Genomic DNA, 18,849 nt, shown 5'->3' on the forward strand with positions numbered 1-18,849 from the left:
AGTGTTCCAGCTTGGATGTACCTGGACATCTGTAAACTCTTCACAGCAAAGAGTAAAAACCCAAATCTCAAAGGGTCAAAATACTCTATAAACAGCTAATTTATAATCTACGCAATGCAATGAACCTTTGTTCCCTTAAACATTCTGGGGCACAGTCCACTCAGCAGAAGCCCTTGGGGAAGGAAACACCAGGCGCAGCTCATCTGATCACGCAGGAATCCCTGGGCCTCAGAAGTTATTTTCATGTGGTCCTGCTGTGCTATAACCCTAGGGCCTGCTCGGGGTCCAGGGACAGGCTGACTTCTGGCAATGCCAGGCTCACGGTCCTAGGAGTCCACCAGGGCACTCCCTGTGCATTACAAACATTTTTCCAAAGAGACTTTACTTTTTGGAGCAGAACTGGTAGAATTGAGGAAGGTGCAGAGATTTCCCATATTTCCTCTCCCCTTCGCCATCCCCCTGGTGCTCTCCCCGGTTACCAACACTCTGGGGGCACCAGAGTGGCACATTGTGACAGCCTGTGAGGCTTCACTCAGTCTGTGGCTTACATTGGGGCCACTCCTGGGGGTGGGGGGTGCAGTCTATGTAATAGCCTCCGTCTACCATCAGCATTATCCAGGGTAGTATCCCTTCCCTGCGTATCCTCTGTGCCCCTCCCCCCCCTGCTGATCACTGGTCTCTCTGTCCCCAGAAGTTGCATATCAAGAAGTGTGGAGCTTTTCTGGCAGCTTCCTTCATCCAGCAGTGTGTGTTTCAGCTTCCTTTATGTCTTCATGGCTCTATTAGGATTTTTTTTTAGTGTGGAATAGTATTCCACTGTATGGCTGTCCTTTTACTTTCTTTTTTTTTTTTTTTTTTTTGATACCGGGAATCAAACTCAGGATCCTATCTTGAGCTTGCCAGGCAGGAACTTGTGCCGCTGAGCTATATCCCTGGCCCCCGTCCTTTTACTTTCTAAAGGTTGTTCCTCCACTGCCACTGTGTAGTAACAGTGGGCTTCATAAAACAAACCCTTGATTATTTGAAGTGCCCCTTGGGACCTCCCTGGGAGCCAGGACTCCTTCTGTGTTCCTGCGGCTTGGGTCCCATGCTGCTCTGGGGTGGGTGAAGGGCGCCGTGTCGCTGACTTTCTGGAGCTCCTGGATAATGTTTTCTTCTGGAGAGTCCACATTTCCTTTCGCTGAGGAGCACCTTTCTTTCCCTCCTCTCCCCAGTGCCAGGAGGTGATAGAGACCTCCCTGAGCGCCGCGAACCTTTTGGCGAACAATGTGGACATGAATTCTTTCCCGTTCCATACCTTTGGGAAAGGACTCATCAAGAAGTGCCGGACCAGCCCGGATGCGTTCATCCAGCTTGCCCTGCAGCTGGCTCACTATAAGGTAGGAGCCAAGAGCTAGGATTCTGTCGGGGTACTTCTGGGGTCCTACGCACACACCAAGGCTGCAGTGGGTGGAGGAGGCCTGAAGCCTAGCACAGGAGAGTGGCTGCCGGCATGGAAAGCACAGCCTTCCAAAGATCGAGGCGGTGCTGCAGCTTGGAACATTACTGCCAGACAACCAAGTGCAAGTTCAGCGGAGTCCCTTTTGGACAGCGGTGGGTTCTTGTTTGAGAGGGAAAGTTTGAGGGGTGGAGCAGATTAAGATCTTACTACCCTACAAAGGGGAGAGAGTTATACTGTATCACAAGCCCCAAATCCTAGAATGTGGGAGAGTAGACCTATTTAGGACAAATTACTTTATGTGTCTGACCTCCCTTGAAAGGGGAAACCACCAGCTGCCTGGCAGTGCTCTGGACTCGGCAACATCCCTGCGTGCCAGGCTGCCAGGCTGCAGGCTGCATGGCATTTCCACCCCTTTTCTCCCACCCCAAGGGTGTCCACCCCAGGGGGGCCCTAGACAGCAGGATGGTGTTGAGTTGTGGCTTCAGTTCAAGCCGTGCTCCCTGCCCCATAGTACTAGGGATTGAACCCATGGCCTCTGCACTGACCTGCATCCCCACCCCATTTTTTATTCTGAGACAAGGTCTTGCTGAGTTGCCCAGCCTGGGCTCTGACATGCTGTCCTCCTGCACCAGCCTCCCAGAGTACTGGGGTTACAGGTGTGTGTCACCACACTCAGCTGTGTGCCTATTTTTGTTTGTTTTTGGCTTTTTGAGATAGGGTCTCAGGCTGGTCTTGGATTCACTGTGTAACTCAGGCTGGCCTCAAACTCATGGCAATCCTCCTGCCTCATTCTCCCAAGTGCTAGGATTACAGGCATTTGCCGCCATGGCTGACAGTGCCCTGTTTTGTTTTGTTTTTCCTTAAGGGGCTGTTTTATTCTTTTTTGGTACCAGGAATCAAACTCAGGGCCTTGTGCTTGTCAGGAAGGTGCTGTGCCACTGAGCTACATCCCAGCCTAACAGTGTCCTGGTTTGGGGGAATTTTGGGGGGGGGATTATAGGCATATGCCACCATGGCTGACAGTACTGTTTTTTGTTTTTTGTTTTTTTCTCAAGGGGCTTTTAAATTCTTTTTTGGTACCAGGAATTGAATCAGGACCTTGTGATTGCCAGGCAAGCGCTGCACCACTGAGCTACATCCTCACCCCACGGTGTCCTGGTTTTTTTTTGTTTGTTTGTTTTTTGTTTTTGTCTTTTCTTCCGGTACCAAGAATCAAACTCACGACCTTGCGCTTGCCAGGCAGGCGCTTTGCCGCTGAGCTAAATCCCCAGCCCCCAGTGTCCTGTTTTTAACTGGAATCTTACACTGTAAAGTGTGAGGGGTATGCCCATGTGACGTCTGTGGGGACAGTGATTCCATTGCTGAGTCTGGCTGGGGTCTGGGTGCTTCGCACCCTTCATGCCTTGTGGTCTCTCTGCAGGGGGCACTTTTGTTCTTCCACTTTACAGGTGAGGGACCTGAGGCAAGAAGGGTCAGGTGACTTGGTAAGGTGACACCACACAGCAAGAAAAAAGCTGGAGGCAGATCCAGACTCTGAGCTTAGAAGCTTGACTTGAACTAGTAAAGAAAATGAGCAAGTACAGGAAAGTAAAAGAAACCTCAAACAACAGAAGGTCAGAACTGATGACCACAGAGTGCTTCATCAGATCATGGCGGTCATGAAGCTTAGGGCTGGGCTTAGCCCATTGGTGGATGCTTTCCTGGCATGTGTGAGGTCCGTGTTCCATCCCTAGCAATGAAAAAAAAAATACAATCACGAAGGTTAATGCTTCTAAATAACACGCTCATTGAAATGCGTACACTGGCGCAGTTAGATGGAGCACGGTAATGGTAGGGACTAGTACATTCACTTTAACAGCATGGAGTTGAGATGTGAATCTTAGCATTAATAAACTTGAACTTAAGAACTGGTGAGAAAACTTTGCAGTTGCTCTACACTGAGACCCCAACAGGAGGTGACGCCTCTGCTGCAGAGAACACTGGGCTCCGTCTTAGCGCCACCCCAACCTGTGCTCTGTGGCACAGCGGGAGAAAAGGACCTTAAATTAATGAGCACTGAATGTAGCAGCCCTGCTTTCCTGCACCTCTCGTGCTGCTTCACAGGCCCCGAGCCAGCACCTGCCCTGTCCCAGCTCCCAGCGGGTCACCCTTCTTCTCTTTCAACCAGGGGACAGGGGCTGTCCTGAGGGGCCTTCTACATGCACCCACCAGCCCGTGGCTGCTTCCTCCTGTCAGGGGGCTCCTGGCTGCACTTCCTGCCCTCCCACTGAAGGACATCCCTCTGTTCTGTCCCTCCGCCGTTCTCATTTCCTGTGCGGCACCTTGTGCCCCCCTCTCCTGGCAGATCTTGTGCATGGTGTCCCTCCCCTCAGGGAGGGCAGCACAGAGAGCACTCAGTCAAGTTGTGTGCGACCTTTTATCCTGGCATCAGCTGCATCTTGAAATGAAACAGAAACCTGGGTCGCCCAGATACTGACCCCATCTCCCCCTAGCCCTTCCCGAAGCCAGTGATACCTCTCTTGTCACCCGCTGACCACACAGAGAGGCCCTGTCTCCCTGTAGACTCAGCCACCGTGCCACTTGCCTGTGGTCCCCTCGCTGCACCCTGCCTGCTGCTAAGATGTGTTCTCTTTCCCAGGACATGGGCAAGTTCTGCCTCACATACGAGGCCTCCATGACCCGGCTCTTCCGAGAGGGGAGGACCGAGACTGTGCGCTCCTGCACCATGGAGTCCTGCAACTTCGTGCTGGCCATGGTGGACCCCACCCAGACGGTAGGTGTCTGCAACAAGGACACAGCCGAGCATATTCTCCTCAGGGTACTCCTGTGTATCATACGAGTCCTGCCTGCCCCAGCTGCTTCCTTGCTGTTGCAAGGGTACAGAAAGTATTAAGAGCTGAGGGTGGTAATACTGCAGACATTCTTTTATACACGGTGCTTCTGGACATCGGCTTATGCATCCTAAAGAGTCTTTCTGTTAGAATGGACGAAGCAGAGGGATGGAAGAGTCAAACTGTCAGCATGAGAACATGGCGGCTGTCACATGGGATCCTTGCATACGTGGCTGTTAGCCTTGCCGGAGCCCAGTGTGCCCGGCTGGGGCTGGGGTTTCTCTCACAATGCCAGCAGGAGCCCTGTGAAGTAAAAGAACAGACTCTGATGAATTCTGCCACCTGCTGGGTGCCTGACTGGCAAGTGGCTGGGGTCAGGTCTGTGCCTGGGATTCTCACCCCACAAGGCAGATACTTTCCTGTGGCAGGCTGGGAGACCTGGATCGGGGCTTTCTGGCTGTCTGCCCAACTTCATTGTGGAAAGATCCTCACTTCTGAGGAAAGAAGCCAGCTGGGCTCAGACAGGTGGTTCTGCATATCCATCGTTGGAAGCCTTCAGGAAGAGCCTGGAAGGCCAGGGCTTGCTGGGCGGGTCATAGCCTTCCCAGACCCCCATGTAAAGGGCACTGTGTTGCCCCATTTGCAGAACCCAGAAGAACCTTTTGGGGTCCCATCTAGAGGCCTGAGCTCAGGAGCACTATTTTAGCATAATTGCTAGCCAGATCCAAGGTGACCTGAGGGACTGGGCCTCTCCTCTGACATGGAGAACACACATCCTGCCTGCTTCTGTGTCATAGATGAGGCGACACAAGGGACCCTGAAAATGCTTTGCTGACAGACATACCCTGTAGCCCTCTGAAGGCAGGAATCGGGATGGGGTGGCTGGTTGGTGGGTTTCTGGAAGGATGCTTTGTCTACTGCCCACCCTGGCACATCTCATGGGGGCCCCATTGCCAGCGCTCTATCAGGGAGCTAGAGCTATCACCCTTCATTGGAAACATGGATCCATACCACACAACCCAAAATGTCCAACACATGTCCTTTCTGACCTTTGTCCCTTAGGTTGAACAGAAGCTCAAATTGTTCAAGGCAGCATGTGAGAAGCATCAGCTCCTGTACCGCCTGGCCATGACTGGTGCTGGCATCGACCGCCATCTCTTCTGCCTCTACGTGGTCTCCAAGTACCTTGCTGTGGAGTCCCCTTTCCTGAAAGAGGTCAGCTGTCTTCTGGGACAGAGCCCAGTGACTTAGCACACAGCCTTTGGGTGGAGCTGTCACAAAAATGGGAAGATTTGAACTGCAGCTGTAGTACTGCATTTCTTCAATGACTTGCAATGCTTTGCTGTCACATTCACCCTCTGGACTTAATAGATGTGAACAAGCACACAAGCTTAGATGACAATGAGTTAGGAAGGGAGGTCTAAGTATCTATCACTTTTTGTTTTTGTCTTAGTTACTTTTCTGTCATTGCTGAGACAAAATCCTCAACCCCTAAAGTTAAAGGGGGAAAAGTTTATTTAGTTCATGGTTTGTAGAAGTTTCAGTCCATAATCAGCTGGCTCCAAGGCAGAGTGGCACCCGGTAGGCATCGAAGAGGAGAAACAGTTCATGGTGGGCAGAAGGCAGCAAAGCAACAGGGACAATCACAGCTCTTTCTATCCCTTATGTCTTACAGCAGATGGGGGGGTAGCACTCACACCCTTAATCCTAATGCCCTTGAGCCTAGCGTTGTACCGTGAATCAATTCCAGAGTCACACACTCCAGATTCAACCACCTCCTATGACCATATGTGGCTTTGGGGGGACATCTAGACACAAGCCAAAGGCATAATAGTTTTTGTTTTGTTACTGTACTTTTGAGACAAGTTCTGGTCAGTAGCCCAGGCTGACCTTGAACTCACACTTCTCCTGCCTCCTGAGTGTTGGCATTATAGGCATATGCCACCATGCCCCCGCTTTAATCACCTTTGTTTATAATATGGTTTATTTCATAGTATATTTATATAATTTAATATTTAAAAATGGTTGTATTTGATAACTACCTTGGAAAAGATCCCTGAGAATTTAGCAGTTGGTTCCTAGGAGCTGGTACAATGATGCCACCGCCCCCATTCCAAATCATAACAAAACACATCTGCCGCCTTCTCTGTCAGAGACGCTATGTGGCACCTTTGCCCCAATCCAGGCCTGCCCCCACTGCAGCCTTTCTGCACATGTACTGTTCCAAGCCAGCGAGGCCTTTGGGAACACAGACTTCTGGTGTTCTTTTAACCCAGACAGGCCTTTTCTTGTCTTCCCAAGGTGAGGTCCTCAGGACAGAAGAGTTGAGGAAAGTGTCATTTCAACATTTCCTTTCCTTAGTCCTTCCTTTTCTTCTTCTTTCATTTTTGCATTACTGGGAATTGAACCCAGGGCCTTCACTCTGAACTAAACATTTTATTTTGAGACAGGGTCTCACTATGTCACTAAGATATCCAGACTGGGCTCAAACTTGTGATCCTCCTGCTTCAGCCTCCCGAATACAGGCATTATAGGTGTGCACTGCCATACCTAGCTTCATTTCCTGTTTAATTCACCAGGTTTTATCCGAGCCTTGGCGATTGTCTACAAGCCAGACCCCGCAGCAGCAGGTGGAGCTCTTTGATTTCTCGAAGTACCCGAACTACGTGTCTGGTGGAGGGGGCTTTGGACCGGTAAGTGCAGCCAGGGGCTGTGATCGATGGTCACAGGGAGACCTGCTGGGCTTGCTCTCTGATGATCTACGTAAAATTCCTGGTTCTGCAGGTTGCTGATGATGGCTACGGTGTGTCATACATCATCGTGGGAGAGCACTTCATCCACTTTCACATTTCTTCCAAATTCTCCAGCCCTGAGACAGTAAGTTTGAAAAAAATTTCTTTTTCTAATGATGGAGTATTTTTACTTTTGAAGGAAGTACATAGTTAATTTATCAGAAATTTTCAGTTCATTGATCTACATACATGTACTGTATTTGGATATTTTCAAAATTCTCTTAACCTCATTTTAGAGAAATATATTTCCTTTGGCTTCACCTGCTTACCTTTGCTGGGAGGAGTGATTTGAACTCTTAATCTTCATGTACTTCTGTAACTTTCAAACTCTGTAACTTTTGGGAGGCGGACAGAGAGTAGTGTGCACATGCCAAAACTGTCACGATAGAGCAGGGAATCCGTGGTGTCCTTCATGGATGGGACAAGCAACCTCCTTCCTTACACGGTGCACTTTGTCCCTGTTTATATTCTCCTTCCCACTGTGTACATAGCCTGCAAGCAGTGCCAGGTTCACTTTTTAAACTAAAATAAGAGGACTTCGTTAAAGATAAACTTATCAAGAAAGATACAGGTAATGGGGGGAGAGTGCAGGGAAAGGGTCATCACTGGGATGCTAGGATTCACTTCCTCGCTGTGTTTTATGGAATGCAGTGGGTTTGAGGGTCTGCATTCCAACCCTCACCAACCTGTCACCTGTCACCTCCTCATCCTCTGTTTGTTAACCCTTCAGCCAGAGCTTAGAGAATGGGCAGAAAGGCATTTGGATTAAATCCTGAGTCATATTAGAAATGTAATGGCTTGAATGAAACACAGCTATTTCTACATATTAACGTGCTTTGCTTTTTGTTTTTGAATCGAAGGACTCTCACCGCTTCGGGAAGCACCTGAGAGAAGCCATGAGCGACATAATTGCCTTGTTTGGGCTCACAGAGAATTCCAAAAAGTAATTCCCCTGGCACCCCCGTGAAGGGAAACGGACTCTTCTGCAAACCAAATGAAGAATAGATAGTAATCCTGGGTGTAGTTCAGGATGAAAGTTGCTCTTAGAAAAGTCAGAAGTTTTCCTTCCAGAAAGGGCTTGTTGTTTCTGTCTCCCTGGAGTGGTAGGCACACTGTGTGAAGTGCGACCCTACTACCTGTGGGTTGGCCCTGGACATAGCACCCCTTGAGGCTTTGCACCTGCTTGTGCTTATTAAGGGATTAGCATGTTATTGAGTTAATGAAGGAATTAGTGGGGTTGCGGCTTCACATGCATTGGGAATGTAAATGACATGCTTCCTCAGAGGTGACCAAGTACCTGGTACTTACTCGTCACAGCGGGGTAAACTTCTGGCTAATGAAAAAGAAATATTGTTCCTGTTGGCAGTGATAACAGTTGCAGCTAACACACAATGCACTAACTGAAAATGCCGTGCTTGGGGTTTGTCGCTGGGGGTGATGGTCCTCGGTATGGTAGTCTGTGACTGCATCTCCATGCTTGAAGCAGGTTGTAGACCTCAGCCTTAGAGTTCCTAAGCCTGCATGTCTTCAAACCCAGTGCCTTAAAGATGAAGGCCTTCAGGGTGGGGTGGGGGAGGGGCATAGGAAATGTTTATTTTGTGTCAGCTTTGGGTGGAACTGGGGTTGAGGGTTGTTGCTCCCTTCTCAGTTCAGTGAGTATGGCTATCCCTAAGTAAGTGTTTGCTATGGTTCCCCTCCCCTGGAAGGCCAATCCCTCTGCCAGGAGCAGCAATGCTGGGTTCCCCTCCTTGGCCACCCTGTCTGTCATTGTTAGGCAACAGAAGAGATCAGTTATGTCAGAAAGGGGAACAAAGGACGCGATGGCCAGATACTATATATCTGGAGACACGGCTGAGTCATTAAATAGTATGTGTGCCTCAGGATGAATGCATCCCTTGCTGACAATGAGGAGAGGAAGGCCCCGGCCAATAGGACAGCAGCGGAGCTTGAGGGAGGGCAGGTCAGCCTCACCATGGCCTGGAGATGCAGGTCCTGGACACCAGCGGGATTTCCTTCTGATCCCACCTGGTCAGAGAAGACCTGCTTCTGTTTCCAGAGGAGCTGGAGGTGGCTGGAAACAGCAGCTGGGTCCTCTGGGTGACAGACCCAAGTGTTGCAGGTGATGGGTGCTAGGTCCACACAGCCTGTCCTTAGATAGGAGTGCCTTTCTCGAAAGCGCCTGATTGACCACAAAGCAGTTATGCACTGATCATCTTCCATATTTACTGTAGACATAAAGGTCATGGAGTGACATTCCCACTGCCTCTGTCTGGCTTGTCGTGACAAACTTAGCTGTCTGTTTTTTAAACTGTATTTATTTTTCTGACCACTTTGTCCTCGCTGGCTTTGCCCCCACTTCATGCTTTTTTTTGAGGCGGGGAGGGTTCTGGTACCAGGAACCGAACTCATGACCTTGCGCTTGCCAGGCAGGCGCTGTGCCGCTGAACTAAATCCCCAGCCCCTCCCCCTTCATGCTTTTATGCTCTGGTGGAACAAAAGTGTGGGTGGAATATGGGAGTAGATACAAGGCGCTTGCTAATGAACCGATGCATACTTATTTATGTATATTTTGCAGTGTAAAAATCCCACCTAAATGGGCCAAAGATTTTTTTTCCTCTTAAAAGTAAGGAGGAATGAAAACAAATGGGAAAAAAAAAAAAGAAACGACAGTAACATTCCCCCCTAATTTTCTGTGGTGTGCAGTGAGGCAGGTTTGGGGAGAAATCACCCCTTCTTGCCCAGGCCAGGTGTAGCTTCTTAGCCAAGAGGGAGCAGCCAGCAGCAGTTTCTATCCGAGCCAGCTGGAACGTGAAGTAGTGACCACTGAGCAGTTTGTCACCAGGCGTTCACACGTGAATTCGAGTGTAGACACATTAGTGCTCAAATGTGTTTGGGCTTCTTTCTCAGGTTTTATATGTTTCAAATGTAATTGTTGCTAATCAGTGCAGTTATCAATGCAGTTTTATATTCTTTAAAAGAAAGAAGAATGGGTTTTTATTGTACTGTCAAAAGGGGGAGATAGGAGTATTATGTATTTTATTTAATTTGGAACAAATAATTGTCTTAATGCAACCACTGTTTGAATTTGTTACCTTAATCTGTCCTTGGCATGTAAATACCATATGCTCCCTGGATGTAAGTCCTAGAAATGCATGATGTGAATTTAGGTTATCATTAATAAAACATTAATCCCTGTCTACTACAGTATGTTTCTGTCTCCTTTGTTGCACTGATGAGGGGGATTATACATCAGGTATGACCCTGGAGCAGGCAGGGTGGGCATCTCTCTGGGCTCCAGCACTTGGGTGGGAGGAAAAATGTCCAAGTAAAGCCTGCTGATTTGCACTTACATTTCTCTTTTTTTTTTTTTTTGGTTTTTCTCCGGTACCGGGAACCGAACTCACGATCTTGTGCTTGCCAGGCAGGCGCTTTTGCCGCTGAGCTAAATCCCCAGCCCCTGCACTTACATTTCTCTATTCCTTTGCACAATGCTTGGCACATCGTAGGTGCTCAACAAATACTAGTCAAATGATGAATTTTGGTCTTTTTGGTAGATTTCTTGAACACCTGTGCGAGGCACTGGGAATCCACCAGCAGCGCTGCCAGGTTCTGTCTGTGGGCTCCAGTTCTGGGGAGGAGCTAGAAGATAGAGCCAGCCAATGGGAAGGATCTTAGGTACTGGGGAACAAGCAAGAGGATCCTGGAGGCGAGTGGAAGGGCCAAGAAGGCACCTGACTTTTAGAGTGGGTTGAAGACAAGACGGAGCCATCAGAACATCTAGGGATGGGTACAGTGTCTGTGCGCATGTGGCATGATGCTGCTCAGTCAATGCCCAGGTGGAAAGTGAATGTCAGCCCTTGTCAGCTGCCATCTTGCTCAGGGTTTCCTTGGGCTCTGAGTGAGAGCAGCTGCCTTTACATCCCTAAGGTTTAGGAAGCCCCAGCTGGCTTCTCAGGCTTGTGCTGAAATCTGCTAGGATGCACATGGTATGATTATTCCAGCCATAAAATGGGGTTAAGATTATCCCACACACGCGGACACCGGGAAATGAGGGCTGAAAGGCAGTGTGATTGGGGACGGCAGGTTCAGAGAATGGTGGTGTTATCTGTAACATACTTTAGTAGGAGGGTTATGTTATGTATAACCATAGGGAAGGGCTACCCTGATTTTCATCTGAAGAAACCAGTGGAACTTCCTGTGGAATGCCCCACAGATGGAAACAGCACAGGTGCAGAGGGAGTTTTACCAAATTCTGCCCCACGTTGCAGCGCAGGACCAAGAGGCTGGCTTTAAGTCCAATGGATTTGTAAATAATTAGCGGGTTCCCTGGGCTGTGTTTTAGGTGGTTCATATGGTGGGAACACCTCAACAGTGAGAAATTTGTTTGTTGACTAACGATTGAACGGCGAACCTTCTTACTGAGCTACATCCAACAGCCTTTTTTATTTTGAGACAGTGTCTCCCTATGTCACTCAGGCTGGGCTCGAAATGGTGAACTTCCTGGTTCGGTCTTCCGGAATGCTGGGGTTACAAGAGTGCACCGCCACTCCTAAGCACCAGTCTTGAGTTGCTTCCATTCCACCCTCTGGCATCAACGCTCGGAAGAGCATGCGAGGTTGAGAAGGTGGACCCGAAAACCCCTCCTTCTGTCCACTGGCGATGCTTAGTGTTGAGAACTTGAGGTGTAGAAAGGATTATCTTAAAGACTGAGGTCAGATGTCGAGATAGAGTCCTAGCTAGAGCTGCTTCAGACTTCGTGGGGGCCTCAGTTTCCCAATTTGAGTCAGAAGCCCCTGATCCCTGGAGCGCTCCTCCACCCTCCCACGTGTGAAGGCTGGACTCAGGGTCCCGCCCCTCCCATCAGGCCCCGCCCCTGAATAATCCAGACCCGCCCCCATCCAGATACAGGCTCCGCCCCTCTCAGAGGCTCCGCCCCTTCTCCAACAGCCAACGGCCGCTGCGCACGAGGTGTGACCACCTGCCCCACAGGTGGAAGCCGGACGGTTCACTGACTCCGGCCTCGTCGGATTTCCCGCTTCCCCTGAGCAGTCTCCGGGGCTACAGGAGGGGAGAGGGGCGACGGGACCCTTGCCCAGCGGGGGGGTTAACCGGCTCCCCTCACCCGGCCGCTCATTGCAGGTGCGCGGGGCAATGCCCGGCGCCGCGCCCCTGTGCGACCATGGACGAGGCCGCTCTGCTGGGCGCCATGCCCGGCCCCGACGATGAGACGGCCGCCGACCTGTTCGGCCACGAGCGCGCGTCGCAGGCGGAGGGCCCGACCCCGAGCCCGGCCGTGGCGATGCAGCCGGACCAGGACGAGCTGCCGGTGCTCAGGGACGCCTATCTGGGCGTCGTCGCCGCCGGCGAGGAGCCGCCCGCCGCGGAGGACAGCGCGCCGCCGCCCGCCTACAGCCTGCGTGTCCTGTCGTCGCTGCTGCCCGCGCCGCTGGGCGCCGGGGTGCGGGTGATCCCAGTAAGCGGCGACTTCCCGGGGCGCCGCCTCGCGGGGGGGAGTCCCGGGTCACACGGCCGTAGTCACCCACGGGGCAGGGCGCCCCGCCTTTCCCCCTGGGTTCAGAGCTGGGGCTCAGGAGCGGGGGTGTCAGCTCGGGCAGGTGGTCACACCCGCTCTGGGGAAGAAGCCCCGCTTCGTGGCAGCGTGAGAGATTTCAGGTGTTCGCATCATCGAATCTTCTTCGCTCTTGGGTTTTGCTGCTGGGGATGGAGCCCAGGGCCTCGCTCATCCCAGGAAAGCGCTCTACTGCTAGGCTACACCTCCAGCGCAGTTTAGTTTCTTTCTTTCTTTTCTCCTTTAACTATATCAGGCTTGTTATTTACACCAAGGACTCGGTGTCTGTGTTTGTTGAAGTCAAGGTGTTATTAGGTCTCCCCTCCGGGAGTAAGTTCTGGGTCTTCAAGCACATGTAATAGAAATCAGAGCCTGAATGGATTTTGCTGATTTAGCTGATTGCTCTCTGGCTGAGGAGAGCCGCTATTCTCAGAGTCTCCTGAAACGAGGAACAATCAGGTCTTCCCACACTTTCTTTCATGAAATGAATCAGATTTCCAAGGAAGCAAAGTGTGCATTTCCCCCACAAAAAAGGTCCAGCTTAGAGCACTGGATTACGTGTTCATTCAAGCATTTTAGGGTCTAGTAAGCCTTTGTGGAACGTTTTTCAATTGGTGCTAAGATGACCGGAGCTTTACTGTGTATGGTATAAGCCGTGGCGGCAGAAGCTCAGATTTCTGCTTTTCTGGTTCTCTTTTGTCCTAACCCATGTTCCAGGGTACCGGTAAAGGTGGGGCAGAGCCTGGGGCCTCTGCCAGTCTCAGTTTGACCTTAGAGGAACCATGGAGCTCAGCCTTACCCCAGGGAAACGTCCTCTCTCAGAACCCTTTCTAGCTGGCTCCAAACTGAGAAGCCCATTTTGCCACCAGGCAGAGCTGGGGTCCCAGCTTCTCCTGCCTGTTGGTCCTAGCTCTGCTTTTGTAACTCAGACAGTTGGGACAGAGCAGGGGACTAGCTGATGTTTAAAGACAGTAGGGTTCTCCCCTAATGTCATCCAGGTTTGACAAATTGCTGGTCTGGCAAAAGAAAGGCTTTGCCTTTTGAATTTTTATGGACTGCTGATTAACAAAGTGAAAAATACAGACATGGACGTATTATTTAAACAGTGCCATTATTTTATTTATTTATTTTTAAGTGCCATTACTTTAAAGTAAATACCCAGATGAATTGCTTATTTTCTTTTTTTCCCCCTGGAAATATATTTGCACTATTGTCCTTCACTTAGATTCATTCTGTAGGACCAGGGATATAGCTCAGTGGTACAGTGCCTGCCTGGCAAGCACAAGGCCCTAAGTTTGATTCCCGGTATATGCGCGTGTGCGCGCGCACACACACACACAAAGATTCATTCTGTAAAAGCAGAATTTCACTGTAGTGTAAATGGTTGAGACAGTGTTTGTGTGGACCCGAGGACATGATATAGCATTTGTTGCTTATAGAGGGACACGGTAAATCTAAACTTTGATGGGATGTGCATGGAAAGTTCTCTTTCTGCATTTTATAAGACGAGATTTTTTTAAAAAAGCTATAACTTGAAATCTAGTTATAAATACTAAGATTTATTCCCAGGTGCTAGTCTGCTGTGCTAAGGAATTTGCCAGTCCATGGTAATTGTTATTGTCTGGGCTTCCAAGTTTGAGTTACCCCCTTGTTTGGCAAGGTAGCCTCTATTCAGTGATTTCCTGTGAGGGCTTTGGAATGTTACCTTAGCATCAGCACCCGTTTTGAAGGACTCTGACTGGCCTCCTGGCCTTCTAGGAGGCTCCCTTGTGTTCTGACAGGCAGCCCAGGTAGGTAGGGTTGAGCTGGGTAGGGACGGTGGCATGTGCACAATTCCCACTCTTCCTTACACTCTTAGCAGGTGCTTGAAGAAAGCATCCCAATTTTCAGACACTCAATTCTGATGGTAATTTTTTTAACCGTTGGGACTTTTCAGTATTTACAATTCCATTGATTTTTCAGTAATACCATTTTGTTTCTTCCCATTTTTTGTAATTTTGCTAGAATGTCATTGAGTTGAGAGTTGTTGCTGAGGAGTGCTTACAAATGAAGCTGGTGATCACCCCTAGCACGCGCTGTTTCGTGTTAATCATTGCCCTACTATTGTGTCAAGAAAGGACTACTACTGGCCGTATAAATATTACTTTAAATACATCTGGAACAATAAATTATGAAGAATACTAAGATATTACTGAAGGTTAGGGGATTCTTGAGGTAAAAGCAAAATAATTGACTAGAACATTCAATACGTCCCACTAAGCAAGTTTAAAGGATGGGTAAAGAAGATGCTATAGAGGTGCCACCAGGCTTCCCACTCTGGTAGAGTGGGGCTGTTACACAGTGTAAGAGGCACACTGCCAGCTGAGGACATCAAAATCACATCGCCATACCTCACAGTTTTGGTCCTCCAGGGTCCTCCGTCCCGAGTGGGGCTGCAGAAATGACTTGTCTCCTTTTCTAGGGAGGATAAAGACTTCAGACACACCTCGGGGGAGGGAGGACGGTACAGTACTCTAACATGTAACTTGTGTATGGAACTCAAATTGGACTGTTCTGTATTGTGCAATGTGTCCACGAGTGTTCTCTGAAATTAAGATTACTTTTCTTAGGTCGAAATAAAGGAAGCAGGTAGCACTACAAGTAGTCTGGAGGAAGCAGCTTTTCCAAACCCTCTTGGTCAGGAATCCTGCTGCAAGTTTCTATCATCCCAAGAAGCAGAGGACGCTGTCAGCTCCTCTCCTAAGAAAGACTCCAGCCCGATGGTAACTGTGCGCGTCTTGGGTGTTCTGTTATGTGTCAGCCTGACATTACTAAGCAGATAGATTATCCCTCATTGCTTCTCACCTTGTTTACTTGTTGGATCAGCACTTTGGGGGGCTCATCTACAGAGGGGACTGTGAGAGCTTTTGACTTTTTACCTTTCACCTTGAAGATTCTCATTTGTACTTGATCTTAGCAAATCCATGAAGGATGGGATGTTGCTGAAGGAGAGTAACCACGAGTGATTTCAGTTCACGAAGAGCTGGGCATCGGGCACTGGGGTGGGAACAGCAGTTGAGCTCTGTGTTTTGGCCTGCTGGTGGGATGGCGCTGCGGCTCTATGGCTTCCAGACAGAGGCCCCTCTTTCCTCCCTACCTTCTTCCAAATTTCTTTCTTTTCTTTTCTTTTTGAGACAGAGTCTCACTCACTATACAGTGTACAGTTCAGGCTGGCCTTAAACTCACTATATAACCCAGGATGGCCTTGAAGTTGTGGCACTTCTCCTGCCTCAGCCTCCCAAGTGCTGAGATTACAGGCATGTGCCACCACACCCAGCCTCCTTTCAGAATTCTAATGACAACTACCACTTGTATAGAAATCTAATCTGTCACTCCTAGGGTTTGTGTGATATTTTTGTACTTGTGTTACTGCATTTCATCCTCCTAAAACTCTAGGGTGGGCATGACTTTTAATCCTCATTTCATGGACAATAGAGATGTTAGTTACACTGTCTGCATTAGTCTTCATCATCGTCATGGTCATAAGTGGTATGCCTAGAACTCCTGACCTCATGCAGTGAGGACTAGGTCTGGGGGCCTGGGAGATCTCCTTGAGCCCTCCTTTAGCAAGGTGCTCAGTGATTGTCATCCCTCCAGTAGCTCTCTCTTTCTAGAATGAGACCCCAGCTCTCAGGCACAGGTGGTATCTAGGAAATACTAGAAAATGAGCTTGCTCCCCATGAAATTTGGCTTAGCCATGACAAGCACTTGCACCCACCTCTGACTGTGACTCCACTCAGGTTCCTAGGTCTGACAGTGGAGTTTTTCTGTGACCTGAAGACCTGTAGGATAAGAACCCTCTGATCACCCCAGACTGCAAGTGGATGTTGGCAGAGTCTCTAGAGGGTCTACCTGGGGTGTGCAACACAGAGAGACCCAGAAAGCCTACCCTCAGTCTTTCCCTAGTTTATTACATGTGTGTGCACATAGCTGCAACTGTATCCTCCAAATACAAATAAAATCCCACTAGACATGAGCACTGGCCTCTCACGGATTGTCAGGGGCAGGGACCTGCCCTTCCTACCCTAGTGGCTCTCTGCGTTATTTTGATGACACTGGCCTTTATGCTCATTTGAATTTTCCTGTCCAACACCAATGGTGTTGCCATTGGAATTGGGAGCTGTGTGTGGACAGAGACTGTGGCTTATTTGGCCACTGTGTCCATGCCGTATATCGCACAGAAGGCTCCATCAGTGCTTTTGCTTGACTGATGGGAGGTACTGACAGACTCACTTGACTTGCCAAAAATTTATTAGTGTGAATCCAAACAGGATCTGATGGTACTTGGCAGGGCGAGGAAGGTTGATATGGCTTCTTAAAATTGTCTAGTTCTTGGATTAACTTTTCTAAACTGTACTTGTAGGAAATAAAATGAAGACATTAAAAATATATTAAATAATAATGTGCTGGGCATGGTGGCGCATGCTTGTAATCCCAGCACTCTGGAGACTGAGACAGGAGGATCATTGTGAGTTCAAGGCCAGCCTGGGCTACAAAGTGAGTTCAAGGCCAGCCTGAACTGCATAGCGAAACTGTCTCAAAAAGACAAATAAAATAAAATAATAATAATAATAATGTGTGTGGCAGGAAAGAACAACCACAGTAAAACTAAAGTTCAGTGTTCATATGTGCCCAGCCCCAGAGAGGGCCTTAGGGGACCCAATCAGGTCTGAAAGGTGCCAGGGCCAGTAAGCAGAACTCTCCCTGTTAGTACAGGCTGCAGAGCAAAGACCAAGGTGCAGGAAGCTCTGTGTGTGGTCACCTGGTCCTCACACTCAGCCTCAGTGGCCAGACCCCTATGGAGGAAGACAGCAGAAGGATTAGGGTACACAGAGCACCCTGCAGGAAATGTCTCTGGGAAGCACAGGGAACAGTTATTGTAGAGGAAGAAATCGAGAAAATATCCATAGTTTTCTAACTTCTCCTAAAATTTAAATCCTGGGTTAAAGCTCTCTTCTCAGATTTAAGTTTGCTTAGGTTCATATGACTGGAGTAATGAAACCTGATCATTGTTTTTCATTTTAGGTGATATGTCAGTTGAAAGGGGGCACACAAGTGCTGTGTATAGACAATTCTGGCACAAGAGAACTAAAAGCACTTCATTTGGTTCCTCAATATCAAGACCAAAATAATTGTCTACAGTCAGGTACAAAGTAAATGAATGAAAATTATGACATATGTCCTGTGTAAGTTGGTAAGTGAGTATGCTTGGCTTCATATATAGAGTAAAAGTCAAGAGAGAATATTAAGTAGATGGTTTGGCATACCTCCTGGGCCACAGTAGTGAGTGACATGCTCTTAGGACAGTATCTAACAAAGCTCACCACTGATTCTGAGAAGGAGCATCTCTTTGTGGTCCCCACACACCCAGGCCACCTTGTAGATGTTGAGCTGAGTAGAACCTTTCATCACCAGACTTCTTGGCCTTCCGGCAATCTAAAACTAGAGTCAAACCCACGGTAATTAATGTTAGCCTGTGAAGTCTAGAGCCAAAATAGAAAATGTGACTCCTTATTTCCATATTCCCTCCTTCTCTGGGGACAGGGAAATGTCTCCATGACATTTACTTTTGTGGTGGAAGAGCTGGGGCTGAGCCTTTCCCCAAGAAGCCCCTGGCTACACAGGAATCTCAGGGTTCAGTTCTCTGGTCCTTCTAGGTTACGATTGCATCCATGAAGCTGTCTGCATGCAGGAAGCTATTTTTAAATCCTAATGCCTTCAGATCGACAGAAAGAAAGGGTTTACATAATATTTTGCAGTTCAGCCTCCTTGTCATGTCGTCATGGCCCCTCCCTCCCTAGGCTTCTTACATATATAAAATATGCTGTGTATACATTAAATATCATCATAAAATAGTGCATCCTGTGACCTAAAATTATTGCTCACTCAAAGGATAGAAGCCTGGAGAAGGAAGTGTGTTCAGTTTGCAGGGGTGGGCGCAGGCTGAAGAGAGGAGGACATGAACGTCTCTCCACTTGGAATCCGGAGCACCAAGGTCTGCAGCCCCCGGTGTCAGGGGTGTTCTTCACCTTGCCCTAAGGCCAAGGAAATGTCTTTCAGTGCCAGCATGAGTACTTTGGTCCAAATAGTTGCATAAGCATTTACATCCTACAACTCACCATTTGAAGAAGGCAAGTAGTTCATGCAACGTCCAACAGGTGTCACTGGTCTTTCATT

At 48.8% G+C, this 18,849-nt stretch overlaps 2 protein-coding genes across 4 annotated transcripts in view; both read left to right on the top strand.

The window, feature by feature from the left end:
- Cpt1a (carnitine palmitoyltransferase 1A (liver)) overlaps nt 1–10,268 on the top strand; it is a 53,810-nt gene extending 43,542 nt beyond the window's left edge. For both annotated transcript variants that reach the window (XM_005384264.2, XM_005384265.2), the window contains exons 14-19: nt 1,215–1,379; nt 4,080–4,214; nt 5,335–5,487; nt 6,852–6,965; nt 7,057–7,149; nt 7,925–10,268. In XM_005384264.2, coding sequence (XP_005384321.1) covers nt 1,215–1,379; nt 4,080–4,214; nt 5,335–5,487; nt 6,852–6,965; nt 7,057–7,149; nt 7,925–8,011 — 747 coding nt within the window. In that variant the 3' untranslated portion in view covers nt 8,012–10,268. The remainder of the gene's footprint in view (nt 1–1,214; nt 1,380–4,079; nt 4,215–5,334; nt 5,488–6,851; nt 6,966–7,056; nt 7,150–7,924) is intronic.
- A 1,699-nt stretch (nt 10,269–11,967) lies between these two features.
- Mtl5 (metallothionein-like 5, testis-specific (tesmin)) overlaps nt 11,968–18,849 on the top strand; it is a 38,254-nt gene continuing 31,372 nt past the window's right edge. Inside the window, exons 1-4 of one of the 2 annotated variants that reach the window (XM_005384266.2) lie at nt 11,968–12,032; nt 12,204–12,537; nt 15,243–15,395; nt 17,698–17,818. In XM_005384266.2, the coding sequence (XP_005384323.1) occupies nt 12,244–12,537; nt 15,243–15,395; nt 17,698–17,818 (568 nt within the window). In that variant the 5' untranslated portion in view covers nt 11,968–12,032; nt 12,204–12,243. Of the gene's footprint in view, nt 12,538–15,242; nt 15,396–17,697; nt 17,819–18,849 lie in introns of both variants that reach the window. The other variant, XM_005384267.2, reaches the window with a different exon arrangement.

The sequence above is a fragment of the Chinchilla lanigera genome, unplaced genomic scaffold (genome assembly GCF_000276665.1).
Source record: "Chinchilla lanigera isolate Chin_1 unplaced genomic scaffold, ChiLan1.0 scaffold00021, whole genome shotgun sequence".
Classification (NCBI taxonomy): Eukaryota; Metazoa; Chordata; class Mammalia; order Rodentia; family Chinchillidae; genus Chinchilla; species Chinchilla lanigera.